This window comes from Stenella coeruleoalba (assembly GCF_951394435.1).
Source record: "Stenella coeruleoalba genome assembly, chromosome: 3".
In the NCBI taxonomy this organism is placed as follows: Eukaryota; Metazoa; Chordata; class Mammalia; order Artiodactyla; family Delphinidae; genus Stenella; species Stenella coeruleoalba.
Genome location: NC_137148.1, coordinates 111,633,136 through 111,652,490, shown reverse-complemented (window position 1 = coordinate 111,652,490; position 19,355 = coordinate 111,633,136). Strand labels below are relative to the sequence as shown.

Below are 19,355 nucleotides of genomic sequence, written 5' to 3'. Positions count from 1 at the left end.
TGTAAGCTGCTCAGTGTGGCCAAATCAATCAATCAATCAATCAAGAGTTTGCTTAAGCAAAAGGTCACACATATTTGAGTCACAAGGACTCAAAACAGGTCCTTGCAAGGCCAAATTGTTTCACTATCAGTAAATGACAAATTCAACTTACCTTATTACATAAAGTATTGGGTAAAATGGTCTCTGTTCTCTAAGCCAAGAGATGAAAGCTATTGTTCTGGCAGATTCTGGTGTATCAAGTTCTGGAAGGTCTGTCTATTAAACAAAAACCAGCAACATCCAACTTATTCTAACCATCTACAGTGTTTTTCAAACTTTATCTTGTGTAAGAATCACCTGGGGATCTTGCTGAACTGCAGACATTGATTTAGGAGGTCTGGGGAGGAGCCTGAGATTCTGCATACCACAGTTTTCTAGTAAGGGGTTGGAAACTTCTTAAAGGGACAGATAATAAATATTTTAGGTTGGCAGGTCATTTGGTCTCTGTTGCAATTCTCAATTCTGCCACTGTTCCACTGAAGTTGCCATAGACTATACATTATAACATCTAGAATTAACTGATCCATTCAGGCAGTTATTACAAATATATCCATTTCTTATCTCCTCATTACTTAAAATGCCTAGTCATCCAGACCAGCCATTAAGCTACTGCTTATCCTAGATAGAATCCTGACATACATGTCTTTTAAATATATAAATCTCCTAATGACTTTTATAAATGAAGTTAAACCCATAAATATGAAAAGATGCTGACATAAAACATATTCCAAAGCTGGTGACAAACTGAGAGTTGAAACTGAAAAATATGATGTGAAATAAGACCATGTTATAATTAATTCTAACTTTAAAATTCACAGCTATCCAAATAGTACATAGTTTCACACATGCTTTCTCATGTGTTATTTCAAATACTCCTCCATAAGCAATAGCATTCTTATCTTACAAACGAGGCTTGACCAGGTTTGACAAACCTGGTCAAGGTTAGTGACTTGACAAAGGTCACAGAGCTAGTGACAGAGAGTCCACTATTACACTGTCCAATAATCAATATAAATTCTACTGACACTGGTCACAAGTCATTTGCTTGTGTGGAAATTAGCTTAGTTCTTACTCCAAAGCAGCGGTTAAAAGGACCCTGCCAAAGAACAATGAAATCACCTGCAAAAACACAGAAACAAAAGAGCCCTAACACTAATGCCAACAGCAGCAAACTTTTTTGGCCATTAACTAAATTCCTTACTTTCTCCCTAAAATAGTACACACACATAAGAATAAGTCAGTCAAAGATGCAAAATAACGTAAAGAATGCCTTTAAAATATAGCTATGATTTCAAAATAGGATGTTCATGTTTTTGCCACATTTGAAATGCCTTTAAGCCTATTACAATCACTATAATTACATAATCTTACCATAGTCTGTGGAATTAATGCATAGTTTTCAACTCCTAGAACTTGACTGAGAAAATTCTGTCGACAATTTCTTCCAACCCAAAGCATTAGTACCTATGGACGGGAAGAAAACTATTTTGAGATGTAGCTTAACAGTGAGCTGTTGACTTACCTTTAACCACTGACTATGTTTCAAAAGATCAGAAAGATGAGTACGTTTACTGAGATTGTACAGCCTTCAACTGAAGTAATGATAACTACCATTTACCATGATGAGACATTTTATGCTTGGCATGAAAGGAGACTATGGAGGGATAAGTGGCTAATACAAAAATATACAGATTAAACAGCATATAATCTGTTAAGGAAGAGAGATATCAAGAGGAATGAAGGTAGTAGTATGCAGAGAGAAGAATCCAGCGCAGTCAAGACTACTCACAGAGCCTGCATCCATGAGGAAAGCTCCATCCCTGCTCAGCTTCTCCACTGAAAGCTGAAGAATAGGTGGCTGAGGTATAGTGCGATCATTGATGTTGATTGCACCCTAAAGAATTAAGCAAAAGATTAAAGCTTTTAATCATGTACCACAATGTTCATTGCAGCAGTATTTACAATAGCCAGGACACGGAAGCAACCTAAGTGTCCATCAACAGATCAATGGATAAAGATGTGGAACATATATACAATGGAATATTACTCAGCCATAAAAAGAAACAAAATTGAGTTATTTATAGTGAGGTGGAGGGACATAGAGTCTGTCACACAGAGTGAAGTAAATCAGAAAGAGAAAAACAAATACTGTATGCTAACACATATATACGGAATCTAAAAAGAAAAAAAAGGTTCTGAGGAACCTAGGGTCAGGACAGGAATAAAGACGCAGACGTAGAGAATGGACTTGAGGACACAGGGAGGGGGAAGGGTAAGTTGGGACGAAGTGAGAGAGTGGCATGGACATATATACACTACCAAATGTAAAACAGACAGCTAGTGGGAAGCAGCCGCATAGCACAGGGAGATCAGCTCAGTGCTTGGTGACCACCTAGAGGGGTGGGATAGGGAGGGTGGGAGGGAGATGCAAGAGGGAGGGGATATGAGGATATATGTATACATATAGCTGATTCACTTTGTTATACAGCAGAAACTAACACAACACTGTAAAGCAATTATACTCCAATAAAGATGTTAAAAATAAATAAATACATAAATAAATAAAGTAAAAAAAAGGTTAAAGCTTTTAGATACCAGTAATAGGGAGCCACAATTAAACAAACAAAAATTTTAATGAGTGTTACCTCTGAGACTTTGGAACTTATTTAGGTAAATCACAATTATTCATATTTAAATATAAAGAAGAGGAAGAAATATGTATCACTTATCTAAACAAAGTCACCATGAATCCCAATAAAGCCAAAATAATTTCTGATCTTAATTATTATTTTAAAAACTAATACAATAAATGCAATCAATATCATGTATCCTGAATGGATAAATGACATTAGTAAGATCCAAATAAAGTCTGGAATTTAGTTAATAATAACAGATGATTGCGTGGCTTAGATCAATGTACACATCCTGAGGGAAGAGTAAGTCTAATGCAAATGAGTTTTTCTCCAATTTAATATTTATTAAGGCCAGAAATGGAAGGTTTTCATTTATAATTGAGTATAGTACTGCCATCTTAAAACACACACACACACACACACACACACACACACACACACACCCCTTTAAATATTTATAACTATTCATTTTTGACAAAAAGTTGATTTAAGTACTAAAACTTGGTACTTAATTAACCTTATCTAAAGGAGAAAGTAAATAAAATACTGACCCGTCAAGGGGTACTAACTTGATAAGACTTTAGCTCTACCAGGAACTATTAATCACAGCACCTTAAGACCTCTGGCCTTAGGGTGTGTGGGCAGCTAAAGAGACTATAACTTAAATACAGCCATTCAGAAATTAATGTGAACTAAGAAAAGAGAGCCTTGTCCTTCTCTGGTGATAAAGATGGGAAGCTATCAGTGGCTCTGTTTTCTAGTCTGGTAGAAAAGGCCAATCTGAAACAATGAGGCAATGCAAGAGAGTCTATGAATCTGAGCTAGACCTGAGTTTAGTTATACCCTAGCCTTTCATGTGGTTTGTGTTTGAGTGCCACATCAGTCCCCTTTCCTTCCTAAGCTTACTTGCAGAAAAGAGAGTCCTGATAAATACACCACCGAAAGTCCTAGTAGTGCTTGTCTTTGAATGTATATGAGTGATTTATTTTTCTTCTTTCTAGTGGTTTCTGTATTATACGCATCTAATATATTGCATTTGTATTTATGTTAATTTGCTTTTTTTTAATGTGAGAAAAAGACAGGTCCAGTTAGTTGAACTTGTCAAACACAGGATTAATCTTGAGTTATTATTTTTGTAATACAAACTAATAATGTCATCAACAGTTTTCATTTGCTAAAAAGTTACCTCAAATTTCACACGTAATTTCTTCTTTATTATGCAAGGTACCCTAACATCTTTAAACTCCGAAAAGGTTTTAACCAAAATATTACTTCCAACATATATATCCTAATTTGATCACAATGTAGGAAGAAAGGTTATGATTTAACATTTTCATGCTTGTAGCTTCAACTCAGGTTAATTTCCTATGAAGGGAAAATAATGTTACAACTTACCAGATAAATATTTTCTCTTTAATTGAGGGACACCATTACACTAAACATTGACTTGAGGTATTTAAATTAAGTGTAATTTTACTCTAGGGATACTCCTTTCAGATCAATTTGCTTAAATAAATAAATCATAGGTTGCTCTGGTCAATCTGACAATCTCTTCATTTACTTAGATCTGCTCTAAAGATTTGTCTTAAATAAACAGTAAAGTTTATTATTTTAATAAATAAAGGTACTATATTCAGGAGCTTTCCAAAACCAAACTTTCTTTATATAGGAATAAAATAAAAAGCTTTAAAAAAGAAAACACCTTTCTTCATTTCTGCAGTGGATTCAATATAATTAGGCTTATAAACCTTCAAGTAAAAGCAACTAAAAAATGAATCAATCTTACCTCATCTGAGAGATTGTCAACTCTATACAAACTGGGATGAGTTGTGAGCATAAGGTAAACCAAAGGCTGATTTTTCACTTGACACATAGCAAAAATGCGTTCATCTAGACATGCATTTGTCCCAGTCTGAAATGATTTCTATAAAAAAATAATACATCCCCATTAAAAAAAAGAAAAGGTATTTAACAAATACATATACATTTTGCAAATATCAGTTGTTAAAAGAATATCTTCAGACAGAATTAACAAATTTACCGTTAATTATTCTTTCAAAAATATATCTTGGGACTTCACTGGTGGCACAGTGGTTAAGAATCCACCTGCCAATGCAGGGGACGCGGGTTCAATCCCTAGTCCAGGAAGATCCCACATGCCGCAGAGCAACTAAGCCCACAGCTACTGAGCCTGCACTCTACAGCCCGCAAGCCACAACTACTGAAGCCCGTACACCTGGAGCCTGTGCTCCACAACGAGAAGCCACCGCATGAGAAGCACGTGCACCGCAAAGAAGAGTAGCCCCTGCTCACCACAACTAGAGAAAGCCCACTTGCAGAAATGAAGACTCAACGCAGACAAAAAAAAAAAACATATATATATATACACACACATATATATATATATATATATATATATATACACCTTAATAAGTCACACACATCTATTAAATCGTGGCTATATCCTCACCTGAAAGTCTTGACAAATTAATTATCTGACCATGGCAAAGTCATTTAATCTCTCCAGCATTTGTTTCCTAATCAATGAAATCGATCTAAACACTCTATCTACCGTATAGCAATAGTGATGTAAAAAACTAAATAACATTGCAAGGAGGGTAAAGTTATATTGCAGATGACAAAATAAAGACATATATGAAATATGAAGGACCAAAGATCTAAGTTTCTGTAAAAGCTGGGTGATGATTAATGGTGGTTAACTATCCTTGTTTCTCCCACAGAGAAATTAAATAATGTAACAAAGCTCACAAATCAGGAAAATTAATAATTTGAAGACAACTGCTTAGCAGCATACAGATAATAAGTAATTGTGAGTTTCAACTGGAATATTAGCTCCATGAAGAATAATGAAGTTCTGAGGTAAGGTTTTAGCCATTTCTATTGATGGAAAGGAATAGAAAGAGGGAGAGAGAACAGCAATGAAAGTATGCCTTAAAACAAATGCACTGGGACTTCCCTGGTGGTCCAGTGGCTAAGACTCTGTGCTCCTTATGCAGGGGGCCTGGGTTCAATCCCTGGTCAGGGAACTAGATCCTGCATTCCACAACTAAAGATCCCGCATGCCGCAATGAAGATCTTGCATGCCGCAATGAAGACCCAGTGCAGCCAAATAAATAAATAATTATTTTTAAAAAAACAAATAAAAAACCCAAATGCACTGACTATAAATAAGCAAGAAGAGAAAAGGTTCTTAAAGAAAGAGTACTATGGGAAATGAAAGAAGTTCCATTTATTCATTCAAAAAATATCTACTGACTGCCTACTATGTACTAAGAACTGCTCTAGATGCAGGGACAAAGTGGTAGACAAACAAGTTAAAAATCCTTGTCCTTGTGGACAAAAATCCTAGTAAGGGAGAAGTAAATAATAAACAAGCAAAATATGTGGTATTTCAGTGTTAAGTGCTATGGAGAAAAACAAAGGAAGAAAGAGAGATAAAGAATGTCAGGGTGGGATGGGATGACAGTACTGCATATTAAATGGGGAGATGACAGAAGGCAGGCCTCAGTGAAGGACAGCATTTAATGAAAGACCTGAAGAGGGAAGAGCTCAGATTCTTAAATGTTAAAATTTAAGTATTTACGTAACCTCTGTGTATTTACATTATTTTCAGAAGTGGAAATACATAATTTGAGTTAAAGAAACTAGAAGTAGATTCAAAAGCTATTTCTATCAATGTGTAACAGGTTGCCCTTCTTGCCTGGAAGAGACAACATACACCTGACAGGCCAATGCTGGAGTTCAGAAAGTATACAAATTGACAAGAGCAGTCCTTAATTCATCCTGGAATCTGGGATGGTTCCCCAGGTAATCTGTTAACATGAACTTTTTAATAAAATTTTATAAGGGAAAGTTATACCAAGTCTACAAGTTTAGACATTTTTTATTAACTGAAGTATAGTTAATTTACAATGTGTTAGTTTCAAGTGTGCAGCAAAGTGATTCAGTTTCCTCTTTTTCAGATTCTTTTCCAGTATAGGTTACTTTTTTAATATATATATTTATTTTATTTATTTATTTTTGGCTGCATTGGGTCTTCATTGCTGTGCACAGGCTTTCTCTAGTTGCGGCGAGTGGGGGCTACTCTTCGTTGTGGTGCACGGGCTTCTCATTGCGGTGGCTTCTCTTGTTGTGGAGAACGGGCTCTAGGCGCAGGCTTCAGTAGTTGTGGCATGCAGGCTCAGTAGTTGTGGTTCGCGGGCTCTAGAGCACAGGCTCAGTAGTTGTGGCCCACAGGCTTAGTTGCTCCGCGGCATGTGGGATCTTCCTGAACCAGGGCTGGAACCCATGTCCCCTGCATTAGCAGGCAGATTCCTAACCACTGCGCCACCAGGGAAGCCCAGTATAGGTTATTATAAGATATTAAGTATAGTTCCCTGTGCTATACAGTAGGTCCTTGTTATTTACCTATCTTATATATAGTAGTGCGTATGTTAATCCCAAACTCCTAATTTATCTCCCCCGCAATCCCCGCTATCCCCTTTGGTAACCACGTTTGTTTTCTAAGGACATTATATTTTGGTCATTGGAAAAATAAGCCTCCTCCACCAGGCTAGAGTTTCCCTTTTTTCTTTTTTCAGGAGCCAGGGATATGGGCAAAAGGTAGGCAGGGGAGACAAGTAAATAATAATATAAAAAATTAAAAAATAAATAATAAATATGTTTTTAAATGTCCTCTATAAATAAATATATGCACAAAGAGCTACCGGGTCACAGAAGGAAAGGCAACTGCCAGAGGGACAACATTTGAGCTCAAAGACAAGGACAGGAAAGCATAACGCACATCATGGAAATAGGTACACATGTATGAGAAGGCATTTCTAAGATTAAGAAATGAAATGTGGGACTTCCCTGGTGGCGCAGTGGTTAAAGAATCCGCCGGCCAATGCAGGGGACACAGGTTCGAGCCCTGGTCCAGGAAGATCCCACATGCTGCAGAGCAACTAAGCCTATGTGCCACAACTACTGAGCCCATGCACCACAACTACTGAGCCCGTGCGCCTAGAGCCTGTGCTCAACAAGAGAAGCCACTGCAATGAGAAGCCCATGCACCGCAATGAAGAGTAGCCCCCGCTCGCTGCAACCAGAGAAAGCCCGTGCGCAGCAATGAAGACCCAACGCAGCCTAAATAAATAAATAGTAATTGCATTACAAAAAAAAAGAAATGAAATATGGCTGAAATATTGTAGGGAGCAGGAAAGCATCGTAAGAAGAGTCTCGTGTGTGACTTGTTGCTCTAGCAGTAAAATAAACAGTTCCTGTTTTGAAAAACTGGAAAACTGATCATTTGCATCTTCGATAACATCAGTGAATACTTCATCAGTGAGCATCTCTTACAAAGAAGGCACATACTTTAAATCAGTATTTTGTAAATTTTTTTGGTTACAAATCCTTTAAGATACAATAGGAGTTAAGGTCCCTGTCCTCAGAAAACTTAACTGATGTAAAGTTATATATACAATGTTCAGTGGTTCACAGGACAAAAACTTTGGCTGTTGACATTTTCACTGTGTTAGTTTCTGATTCTGATTCTTTTACCTGTTTAAGGAGAGCCAACACAAACAGTGGGAAAAGCCGCAAAGAAAAAGGAACCATAAGTCCATGCTGCTGGTTACTTAGGACTGAAGAACGATAAGCTGAAAGAGAGTCTATGACAGCATTCACTAGGGCGTCCCGAGCATCACTCAGACTGGCAGTCACAGACCTGTCAACAGCTAACAGAGGTTGAGGTAGGGACAAAAGAGAAAAAAGATAGAAGTTTAGCTACCCCACTGTTAAGGAAAGAAAAGTTTTTTTAAAATTATACAAATTCTCTCTCAAGTTATTACATACACAAGGAATCAAACATAGCAGTTAAAAGCACATTCTTTGGAAAATCAAACCAACATGTGTTGAAATGTTGTTCTGCTATTTCCTAGCAGTATGAATATTTGGCAAGTAATTTAACTTTCATGAGCCTCAGTATCCTTACCTGTAAAATGGGAAAACTGTATTTCGCCAAATCTAAGGTGTTATTAATTGTAACCCACCATTTTATTTTATGTATCATTGACAAAGAAAAAACTCTGCAATCAAACACACATGCTTTCTTAACACAGAGAATTTTTTTTTTTTTTTTTTTTTGCGGTACACGGGCCTCTCACTGTTGTGGCCTCTCCCGTTGCGGAGCACAGGCTCCGGACACGCAGGCTCAGCGGCCATGGCTCACAGGCCCAGCCGCTCTGCGGCATGTGGGATCCTCCCGGACCGGGGCACGAACCCGTGTCCCCGGCATCGGCACGTGGACTCTCAACCACTGCGCCACTAGGGAAGCCCCACAGAGAATTTTTATTTCATATTTATTGAAAGAACTCTTAGCTATTTAGATGATCTTCATCATCTGTCATGCCACTGTTTTATGCTTTTCTTTATACTCAAAAAATTTCTTCAATACTAAAAACACTCTAATTGTTTTGAAGACTTCTCAAACTACAACTAAACTCAATTCATGTGTTATCAAAAATACACTCGGGCTTCCCTGGTGGCGCAGTGGTTGAGAGTCCGCCTGCCAATGCAGGGGACACGGGTTTGTGCCCCCGTCTGGGAAGATCCCACATGCCACGGAGCAGCTGGGCCCGTGAGCTGTGGCCGCTGAGCCTGTGCGTCCGGAGCCTGTGCTCCGCAATGGGAGAGGCCACAACAGTGAGAGGCCCGCGTACCACAAAAAAAAAAAAAAAAAAAAACACTCAATGAAGTGATGTTATTAACTGCTATGACCAAATTTGTACATAAGCAAGAAAGAATGAAGACTACTGTTACCTGATCAACAGTAACTCTAAGACTTTATCAACTGAAGACATCCTGATTTTAAAGATTTTGACAAAATGTGAAAAAAGTGCATACTGGGATCAACCAAACTTAATAACAGAACTAATATTTGTTGTGAAGATTTTTTTTAATCCACAAATACTGCCTGATATATAGTTGTTGCTGAAAATAATAATAATCACACTGTTACCAAAACATAGCAGTTCAACAAAATATAAAGGCAATGATCCTCAAATTTCTTAGGTCACAATTTTTAACTTTTGACAACACATGAGACTAAAGTGAGGTTAGATTCTTTACCCTGTTCCATTAAAGAAAAATTTTCCCAATAGGAAATTCAAGAAAATAGGTAATTATTCCTATTATAGGCAGATTTGAGTTTGAAGCAAATGGACCCACTGGTAGTCATCCCTGAAGGAGAAAGGGAGCAAGAAACAAAATGATGTTAAGCTCTATGTATTTGAAAAAAGGATCCAAAAAAAAAAATCCAAGAAAGCAACTCTGAGATGGAAGACATTAAGGAAAACATGGTTATTTAAGTCCGTAGCAGGCAGATTGTGAGGCAGAAAACAGTTTAGTGATTGCCTAAGGCCAGTGAGGGAAGAAGAAGGGAGTGAGCAGTAAGTGTTAATGGACATGAGGTTCTTTTGGGGTGACGGAAATGTTTTAAAACCGGATTGAGATGATGGCCACACAAATCTGTATATATACTCAAAACAATGGAATTGTATACTTAAATGGGTTAAGTGATTGTTATATCACTTATATCTCAATAAGCTGAAACTACATTTCAATAAAACTGTTTAAATTAAAAAAAAAAGATCAAGTTATCTGCAGCAGATCCATTTACTTAGCAGGCATACACTGGATCCAAAATATTGAAATCATAAAGCTAATTATTTAAAGGAAAACAAAACTATGTGGACATTTCAAATGTTACTACTTGCAATATATCTGCAATAGGTGACAACAATTCTTACCCATATTGGCCAATAAGCCTGAAATTGCTTGAACATCAGCTCCAAGAAAGACTTCATTTAGAGTTGAAACTACTGGCAAACACAAAGTATGAACACGAATTCTTCTTTCACCTTTGGACAAAACACACAAATGATAGTGAGGGACAGCACTATAAAAAATAGTTAGTATTAAAGTTACTCGGAAAAATCAGTTCTTTTCAATTTGGAACCAAACAGGGTTATATATAGTAAGCAGGGATAGTATCAAAACTTTAATTCGTGAAAACTCTAAAGCATTATTTCTTTTATCTTTTTTACTACAAAATTATTTTTCTTCAAGGTATTACTGAAAAGACCACAGGGATCATATCCAAATGATGGTAACATGCTACCTTCTTAAAAACTTCTTTTCTGAATTTTTTGGTTACTTTATCCTTTTCCGTAAACACAATTTTGGGAAAATATACATACTGTAAGACAACACTACTCCAAGATGTGTTCTAGAGTTTGTTTTGATATTTAAAGTCCAGAGAAATTTTATGTTTCTTTTTAATCACAGGAAAAAAGTTTAAAAGAAATAGACTAAAGCCGCTCAGCACAGCCAAATTATAAACAAACAGACAAACAAATAAAGCTTTCATTAAAAAAAAAAAAATGAAAGAAATCAACTAATAGTCACAATACTTCCTCTTTGGTAATTACCCACAACAATAAAAATCAATAAATACAAGAAACAAAAATGAAAATCTTTTGAGAGCCATAAAATATCAAATATCATGTCAATCTTTAAAACATTTCTAATGAGCAAGACCTTGAACAACAAAGAACAAGTAAAAAAACTAGAGAGGATACCCACACTACAACCTGCAGGGACACATGAAGACTAACGAAACTGTATCTAGGAGGAGCTCATACAAATTACTTTTAAAGAGAAGAAGTGATATCTACAAAAAAGGGTAACATTGTTTAGTGTTTCTAGTCTAGATAAAAACATTGATAACTAAAGGGAATAAGATACAGTGTTTAGCCTATCATATTGGCAACATAGATACAGACACACACAGATACATGCACACAAAATCAGAGGCTGAAATGAAAAGGGCACTGGATGGGACTACAAATTGGTAAAATATTTCTGAAAAGCAATCTGACAATACCAAGATTTTTCTAAACAGTTGATCTCTATACTTTTTATTTCCAATCCTAGAAATCCATCTTAGGGAAATTTTCAGAAATGACAAAGATTTGTGGACATGGATAGATATTATAATCACATTTTCCATAAAAACAAAACATTAGAAATAAACTAAACTTCAAATAGTAAATATATAAAAAGACATCCAATGTTAGTTATTAGGGAAACATGAAATAAAACTAAAAGTGGTATCACTATACTTTATTAAAATGGCAAAAGAGATAAACAAAACAAACCAAAAACCTCAAACCAAACACAACAAACAAAAACTAAACACTGATAACAGCAAATGCTGGTGAGGATGCAGAGCAGCTGGAACTCTCATACACTGCTGGTGAGAATGCAAAATGGTACAGCCACTTAGGAAACAGTTTGGCAACTTCCTAAAAAGTTAAACATAAGCTCACCATACAACCTAGCCATCTGTCGAAAACACTGAAAAAGTATTAACCGAAGTGAAATCACAATTTATGCTCACACAAAAATCCAATGCAAATGTTTATAGGGGATATATTTGAAACTGCCAAAAACTGGAAACAACCCAAATGTACCTCACCTGGAAAGTGAATAAACAAACTGGGTACAATGGAATACTACTTAGGGATAAAAAATAACTACTGCTGGATGCAACAATATGGATAATCTCAAATGCACTATGCTAAGTGAAAGAGCCAGATACAAAACGCTACCTACTGTATGATTCTATTCACAAGACAGTCTTACAAAGGCAAAACTACAGAGTCAGAAAACAGATCAATGGTTGCAAGGGGCTGGGGATGGGAGAGAAATGACTACAAAAACACAAGGAGATTTGAGGGGTAATGGAACAGACTGTGATACCTAAATTGTGGTGGTGGTCACACACACACTTGTCAAAACTTGTGGAACTATACATTAAAATGGTAGATTTTACCACAGGTCAATTATATATTACTTTTTCTTTTTAAATGTTAAGAAAAATCAATGAGCAGAAAAAGGATTGGGATGTTCTTCTGTCAAATAAAAAATGATACCTAGAGACAGAAATCCATCTTACTTTTACATTTATAGTATGCAGTATTACAATCATAGTACAAAAACTGGACTTCTCTCATACTAAAGGTTTTCATTAAAATATCTGTATTATACACTTTTTATAGATTTTGGTGGGGCTGTGAAGGTCAGTAGACATAGCACAGAAACACTTCCAAAACCTTTTTTAAGGAGACAAAACAGAATAGGGTGAGAGCTGTGAATCTTTAAAATAATAAAAATAAATTTAACCAGCCTTCACATCATCTTTAGGACAAAACACATTATAAATTAATTAGTACTAAACAAATTATACCCTTAAAAAGTGTTTATCTTCCATTTGAGCTCCTTCAAAACTTAACTCAAACATCACCCTCTGTGAGACCTTTCCTGACAACCCTATCTTAAAAAACCATCCCCTCAGCACTTCTTAAACCCTTCACATGCTGTTTCTCGTTAACTGATATTACGATGTAACATACTACTATTTTACTTACGTATCCTCTTTATTGTTTGTCTCCCCTACTAGAATAAGCCTATGAGAAAAAGGTTTTTAAGTCAGTTTTATTGACTATTGTATTACCAGAACATATTTCAGACACTAAGTAGACTCTCAAGGAGTTTATCACAAGCCATAGACTACATGGCCAAATCAAAAATCTTACCTTTGCTATATCATTGTGCTTATAGTTAACAATATGGTATTTTAGACTTTAATTTTGTTAAGAGGATAGATCTCATGTTATGTGTTTTTGCCACAGTAAAACAAACAAAAAAACTTACCTTTGCTGGATGTGTACAAGAGTGCTGACTGAAAGGAAACCAACTGAGTGTCATTAAGACTCTCTTCCACTGACATTTGTACTGCATACCCAGCATCTGGGTTTACATTAGGTAAAGACAGTAAGTCTGTGGACCGAACAAAGAAGTTCCCATGGAAAGTATGAATGGAAAGACCTAGAAAAGAAAAATATATCAAAATGATTTATATGCACCTACATATATTTACATTTTATCCTTGTCACTTATCAGAATAGCACAGAGTAAATTAAAAAGTTTAAATGTGATATTGTGGTTTATAAGAAATATATACTTGGTCTTCACCAGTTTCTGGCACAGAGCTCCTAAAACCCTTAGAATTCCCTAAGTGTTGAGAGTCATAAAGGTATCTTTTGCTATGTTAACAAAGTGGTTTTTGGAAAGCACTCAGGTAACCTAAGGATGGGGGCTGGTTGTCAGAGGATTCAACCATATGATAAGAGGGTTAGATCTTCCAGTTCAACCCCCCACCACTATCTCCAGGGAGGGGAGAGGCGCTAGAGGTTGAATCAATCACCAAATGTCAGTGATTTATCAGTCATGACTATGTAATAAAGCCTCCATAAAACCCCAAAAGGATGGGGTCCTTTAGAGAGCTCCGGGATTGTGAATACGTGGAGATTTGGGGAGAGTGAAGCTCTCAAAGAGAGCAAGCAAGCTCCAGAAGCTCCATGCCCTTTCCCTATATCTTGCTCTATGCATCTTTTCTATTTTGCTGTTCTTGAGTTATTTAAAATAAACCAGTAATCTAGTAATTAAAATGTTTCTCTGAGTTCTATAAGCCACTCTAGCCAATAATTTCAACCAAAGGAGGGATTTGTTGGAACATCCAATCTATAGCCAGTTGGTCAGAAGCACAGGTAACAAACTGGACTTGCAACTGGTTTCTGAAATGGGGTTGGGCGGGGGGAAGGATGGGAGACGGTCTTGTGAGACTGAGCCCGTAACCTGTGGGATCTGATGTTAGCTCCACACAGACGATGTCAGAACTGAGTTAACTGCTTGGTAGTGTGGAGAAAAACAACCCACACATTGTAACTGGAAGCAGAATCATATTAAAGAATACATAGTAGTTAGTGAGAGTGGAGAAGGAATAAAAGATATCTTCTTAAATGAATTCAAATTTTCAAAAAACTTTTTTCGATAATAATTTGGCAATATCTACCAAAATTCTAAATGGGTACTTACTTCGACTCCAGTAATTCCATAACTAAGAATTTATCCTAGAATATCCTCATAAAATATCCTCGTAACAGTGTTTCTACTAACAAATCTCACAACTGGTATTTGCTCACACTTGACAACTCAAAAAAAAAAAAAAGAATTTATTCTATAGATACAATTGAGTGCCAAATTTATATGTGCAAAAAAAATTAATCATAACAAAAAAAAAATCAGAAATATCTTCAATGACAACCAGTAGGAAAATAACTAAATTGTGATTTTTACATTCTACTGAGTACTGGGTAGAAGTTAAAAAGCATGAGACAGATCTACATAAACTAATATTATTAGATCTTCAAGACTTGCTGGGCTTCCCTGGTGGCGCAGTGGTTGAGAGTCCGCCTGCCGATGCAGGGGACATGGGTTCGTGCCCTGGTCCGGGAAGATCCCACATGCCGCAGAGCGGCTAGGCCCGTGAGCCATGGCCGCTGAGCCTGCGCGTCCAGAGTCTGTGCTCCGCAACGGGAGAGGCCACAACAGTGAGAGGCCCAAGACTTGCTGAAAACATGTACAACGTTATTTATGCTACTACACTGTACTATATATTTTCCATGGAGAGGTACATATGTATGTAAACGTATAGAAAAACTTAGCATTACCACAATGTGGTTATAGTGACTACATAAGGATGGAGTGAAAGTGAAATAACACACACACAAGCTTATACAAGAGGACTTTAGCTTTATCAATAATGTTTTCATTTTTTACAAATAACAGGTATATTTTCTTTTCTTTTTTTTTGCAGTACGCGGGCCTCTCACTGTTGTGGCCTCTCCCGTTGCGAAGCACAGGCTCCGGACGTGCAGGCTCAGCGGCCATGGCTCACGGGCCCAGCCGCTCCGCGGCATGTGGGATCTTCCCGGACCGGGGCACAAACCCGTGTCCCCTGCATCAGCAGGCGGACTCTCAACCACTGCGCCACCAGGGAAGCCCCCTCGCTGCTTTTATTTGAAGGCGAAAATATATTCCCATGCTTATATATGAACGGGAAAACTTTTTCAAGGGCATATGAGAAACTCTGAGGTAGACTATACTGGTTTAAGTTTAATTTCTCATTTTATACCTTTTTGTACTGTACCTTTTTTTTTTGTAGCTTTACCAAGAGCATATTATTTCATGTAATATGAATTTAATGTAATTTATCATTAAAAGAGAGAGAAACCTAAACAAATTAACCACAAAGATTTAGTAAATTAAGCACTCTAGAAAGAGGGCATAGGTTGATTTCTATGTCCAAGCTCTTTATGCAAAGTTTGGTACATATAAAATAGCTTCTGTCCTGCCAAGTAGAAAAAGTCTTAAAAGCACTTTTAGGATGTACATTCCCCTTAATTTAGAGCCAATATCTGCAGAAATAATCATTTCTGAGGTCCATCAATCTTGAATGAATGGGATATGACAAATGGGCCCTTTAAAACATAAATACTAAAAAACTATTAGAATTAAGAAGCAAGTTCAACAAGGTTGCTGGATACAAGATCAGTATACAAAGAATTAATTATATTTATAGGAGAAATAAATTTTAAAAATAATTCTATTTAAAATATAATGGAAAAAATATTTAGGAATAAATTTAACAAAAGAAATGCAAAACTTACATTCTGAAAACTGCAAAATATTGTTGAAAAAATTAAAGAAGAGACATACCATGTTTTTGGATGGGAAGACTTATTATTGTTAAGATGCCAATATTCCCCAAATTAACCTATTATATACAATTCCTATCCAATACCAGCTGGCTTCTTTGCAGAAACTGACAAGATGAAACTAAAATTCATACGGAAATGCAAGGGACCCAGAATATCATAACCATCTTGGTAAGGAAGAGAAAAGTTGGGAGGACTCATACTTCCTAATTTCAAACTTATTACAAAGTCACAACAGTCAAGAAAGTTTGGTACTGGCATAAGACAGACATAGATTAAAAGAATAAAATTCAGAATCCAGAAACAAACCCTCACATTTATCATCAACTAATTTTCAACAAGGGGCCATGGACACCAAGACATTTCAATAGGAAGAGAAGTCTTTTTTTTTTTTTTTTTTTTGCGGTATGTGGGCCTCTCACCGCTGCGGCCTCTCCCGTTGCGGAGCACAGGCTCCGGACGCACAGGCTCAGCGGCCATGGCTCACGGGCCCAGCTGCTCGGCGGCACGTGGGATCTTCCCAGACCGGGGCACGAACCTGTGTCCCCTGCATCGGCAGGCGGACTCCCAACCACTGCGCCACCAGGGAAGCCCGAGAGAATAGTCTTTTTAACAAAAGGTGCTGGGACAAATGTATATCCAGATGCAAAAGAATGAAGTCAAACACCTACCTCATCAAATACAAAAATTAACTAAAAATAAATCGAAGACTTAAATATAAGAATTATAACTATAAAAGTCTTAGAAGACAACATACATATAAATGTTCATGACCTTGGATTAAGCAGTGGTTTAATGCTACATTAAGATACCAAAAACACAAACAGAAAAAGTTGATAAATGGGACATCACCAAAATTAAAAACAATTGTGCCTCAAAGGGTACCATTAAGAAAGTGAAAAAGGCAACCCACAAAATGGAGAAAGTATTTTGCAAATCATATATTTGATAGAGGCCTTGTATCTAAAAACATATAAAGAACACTTAAAACTCAATAATAAAAAGACAAACATACCAAGTTTTTAAATGGAAAAAGGATCTGCATAGACATTTCTCCAAAGAAGATAAATAACCAATAAGCACAAGAAAAGATGTTCAACCTCATTCATGAACAGGGAAATACAAATCAAAACCTCAACAAGATACCACGTCACACCCACTAAGATGGCTAAAAAAAAACAGGACAATAACAAGTTTTGAAAAGGATGTGAAGAAATCAGTACTTTCACTGTTAGTGGGAATGTAAAATGGTGCAACTTCTAGAAAACAGTCCGGCTGTTCCTCAAAAAGCTAAACATAGCTACCTTATGACTCAAGTATATACCTTAGGTATAGACCTGCGAGAAATGAAAACAGGTCCAAAACCCTCTACACACATGTTCATAGCAAGGGACATCCCTGGCAGTCCAGTGGTTAGGGCTCCGCGCTTCCACTGCAGGGGGCGTGGGTTCGACCCCTGCTTGGGGAACTAAGATCCCACGTGCTACCCCTGCTTGGGGAACTAAGATCCCACGTGCTACACAGTGTGGTCAAAATTTAAAAAAAAAAAAAAAAAAGTTCATAGCAATACTATTCATAATACCCAAAAAGTGGAAACAACCCAAATATTCATCAACTGATGAAAGGATAAACAAAATGAGGTATCTATACAATGGAATACTATGAGAAATAAAAACAAATGAAATATTTTTTAAGGGGGGGGTAGTGAAATACTGATATATGCTATAACATGGATGAACCTTGAAAACATTAAAGTGTAAGAAGCCAGTTACAGAGGACCTCATATTGTATGACTCCATTAATATGAAATACCCAGAACAGGTGAGTCCAGAGACAGAAAGTAGACTGGCAGTCGACTAGGTGGGGGAATGAAAAGTGACTCCTAATCAGTACAGGGTAGCTGTACTGGAATGATGAAAGTGTTCTAAAATTGATCATGGTAATATCATGGTGAATATATTTAAAACCACTGAATTGTACATTTCAAATGGGTAAATTGTAAGATATGTAAATTTTATCTCAATAAAGCTTCTATTAAAAAAAAGGAAACAGAATGCTATAGTGGAAACTGATCTGTTATGGGTGACACCAATATCTGTGTGCTGTTTGGAGATGTGGCAACCTCTTAAGTGTTTATCTGATACTTCATTTGACACGTCATTTGATCAACAGATTTTAACATCTATCTAGTGGACAGGTTTGTGGATCCTTATCTTTTGATACCTATTTTTTGCTACATATTTCACATAATCTTTCCACTGTAAAAAATTATTGCTTCATACCCCTTTACAGAGCAGTAATATTTTAAAATCTGAATAAAAGAGTAGAAACAGGTCGATAATGTGGAGAAATGAAATATCAAGAATTATAATTTCCCACTTTCATAAGAAAATAGTTGTCACATTTAGCAACCACAAAACATTTATCCTGAAAAACATATTGAACATACGCATTCTGAAACTGTGAGACTATTTCCAAAGCAACAGTGTGGCAAGGTATTAGTAGCAGGTGCAGAATGAGAAGAACACAAACTAAAAGATACCCGACTTCTGGAGATGGATGGTGGTGATGGCTGCACAACAATGAGAATGTACTTAATGCCACTCAAATGTATACTTAAAAATGGTAAAATGGTAAAAAAAAAATTTTAATTTTTAATTTTTTGGCTGCACTGTGCAGCATGTGGGATCTTAGTTTCCCGACCAGGGATTGAACCTGAGCCCCTGCGTCGGAAGCATGGAGTTTTAACCACTGGACCACCAGGGGAGTCCTGTAAAATGGTAAACTTTATGTTATATCTGTTTTACCACAATTTTAAAAAATAGTTGTGGGCTTCCCTGGTGGCGCAGTGGTTGAGAATCTGCCTGCCAATGCAGGGGACACGGGTCCAAGCCCTGGTCTGGGAAGATCCCACATGCCGCAGAGCAACTAGGCCCGTGAGCCACAGCTACTGAGCCTGCGCATCTGGAGCTTGTGCTCCACAACAAGAGAGGCTGCGACA

General features: G+C 36.8%; 1 protein-coding gene across 2 annotated transcripts in view; it reads right to left on the bottom strand.

The window, feature by feature from the left end:
- Nucleotides 1–19,355, bottom strand: part of SEC24A (SEC24 homolog A, COPII coat complex component) — a 64,093-nt gene that overhangs the window by 4,100 nt on the left and 40,638 nt on the right. For both annotated transcript variants that reach the window (XM_079916827.1, XM_079916828.1), the window contains exons 16-22: nucleotides 13,449–13,622; nucleotides 10,481–10,591; nucleotides 8,232–8,407; nucleotides 4,459–4,596; nucleotides 1,829–1,933; nucleotides 1,411–1,503; nucleotides 152–255 (exon numbers count right to left, since the gene is read on the bottom strand). In XM_079916827.1, the coding sequence (XP_079772953.1) occupies nucleotides 152–255; nucleotides 1,411–1,503; nucleotides 1,829–1,933; nucleotides 4,459–4,596; nucleotides 8,232–8,407; nucleotides 10,481–10,591; nucleotides 13,449–13,622 (901 nt within the window). The remainder of the gene's footprint in view (nucleotides 1–151; nucleotides 256–1,410; nucleotides 1,504–1,828; nucleotides 1,934–4,458; nucleotides 4,597–8,231; nucleotides 8,408–10,480; nucleotides 10,592–13,448; nucleotides 13,623–19,355) is intronic.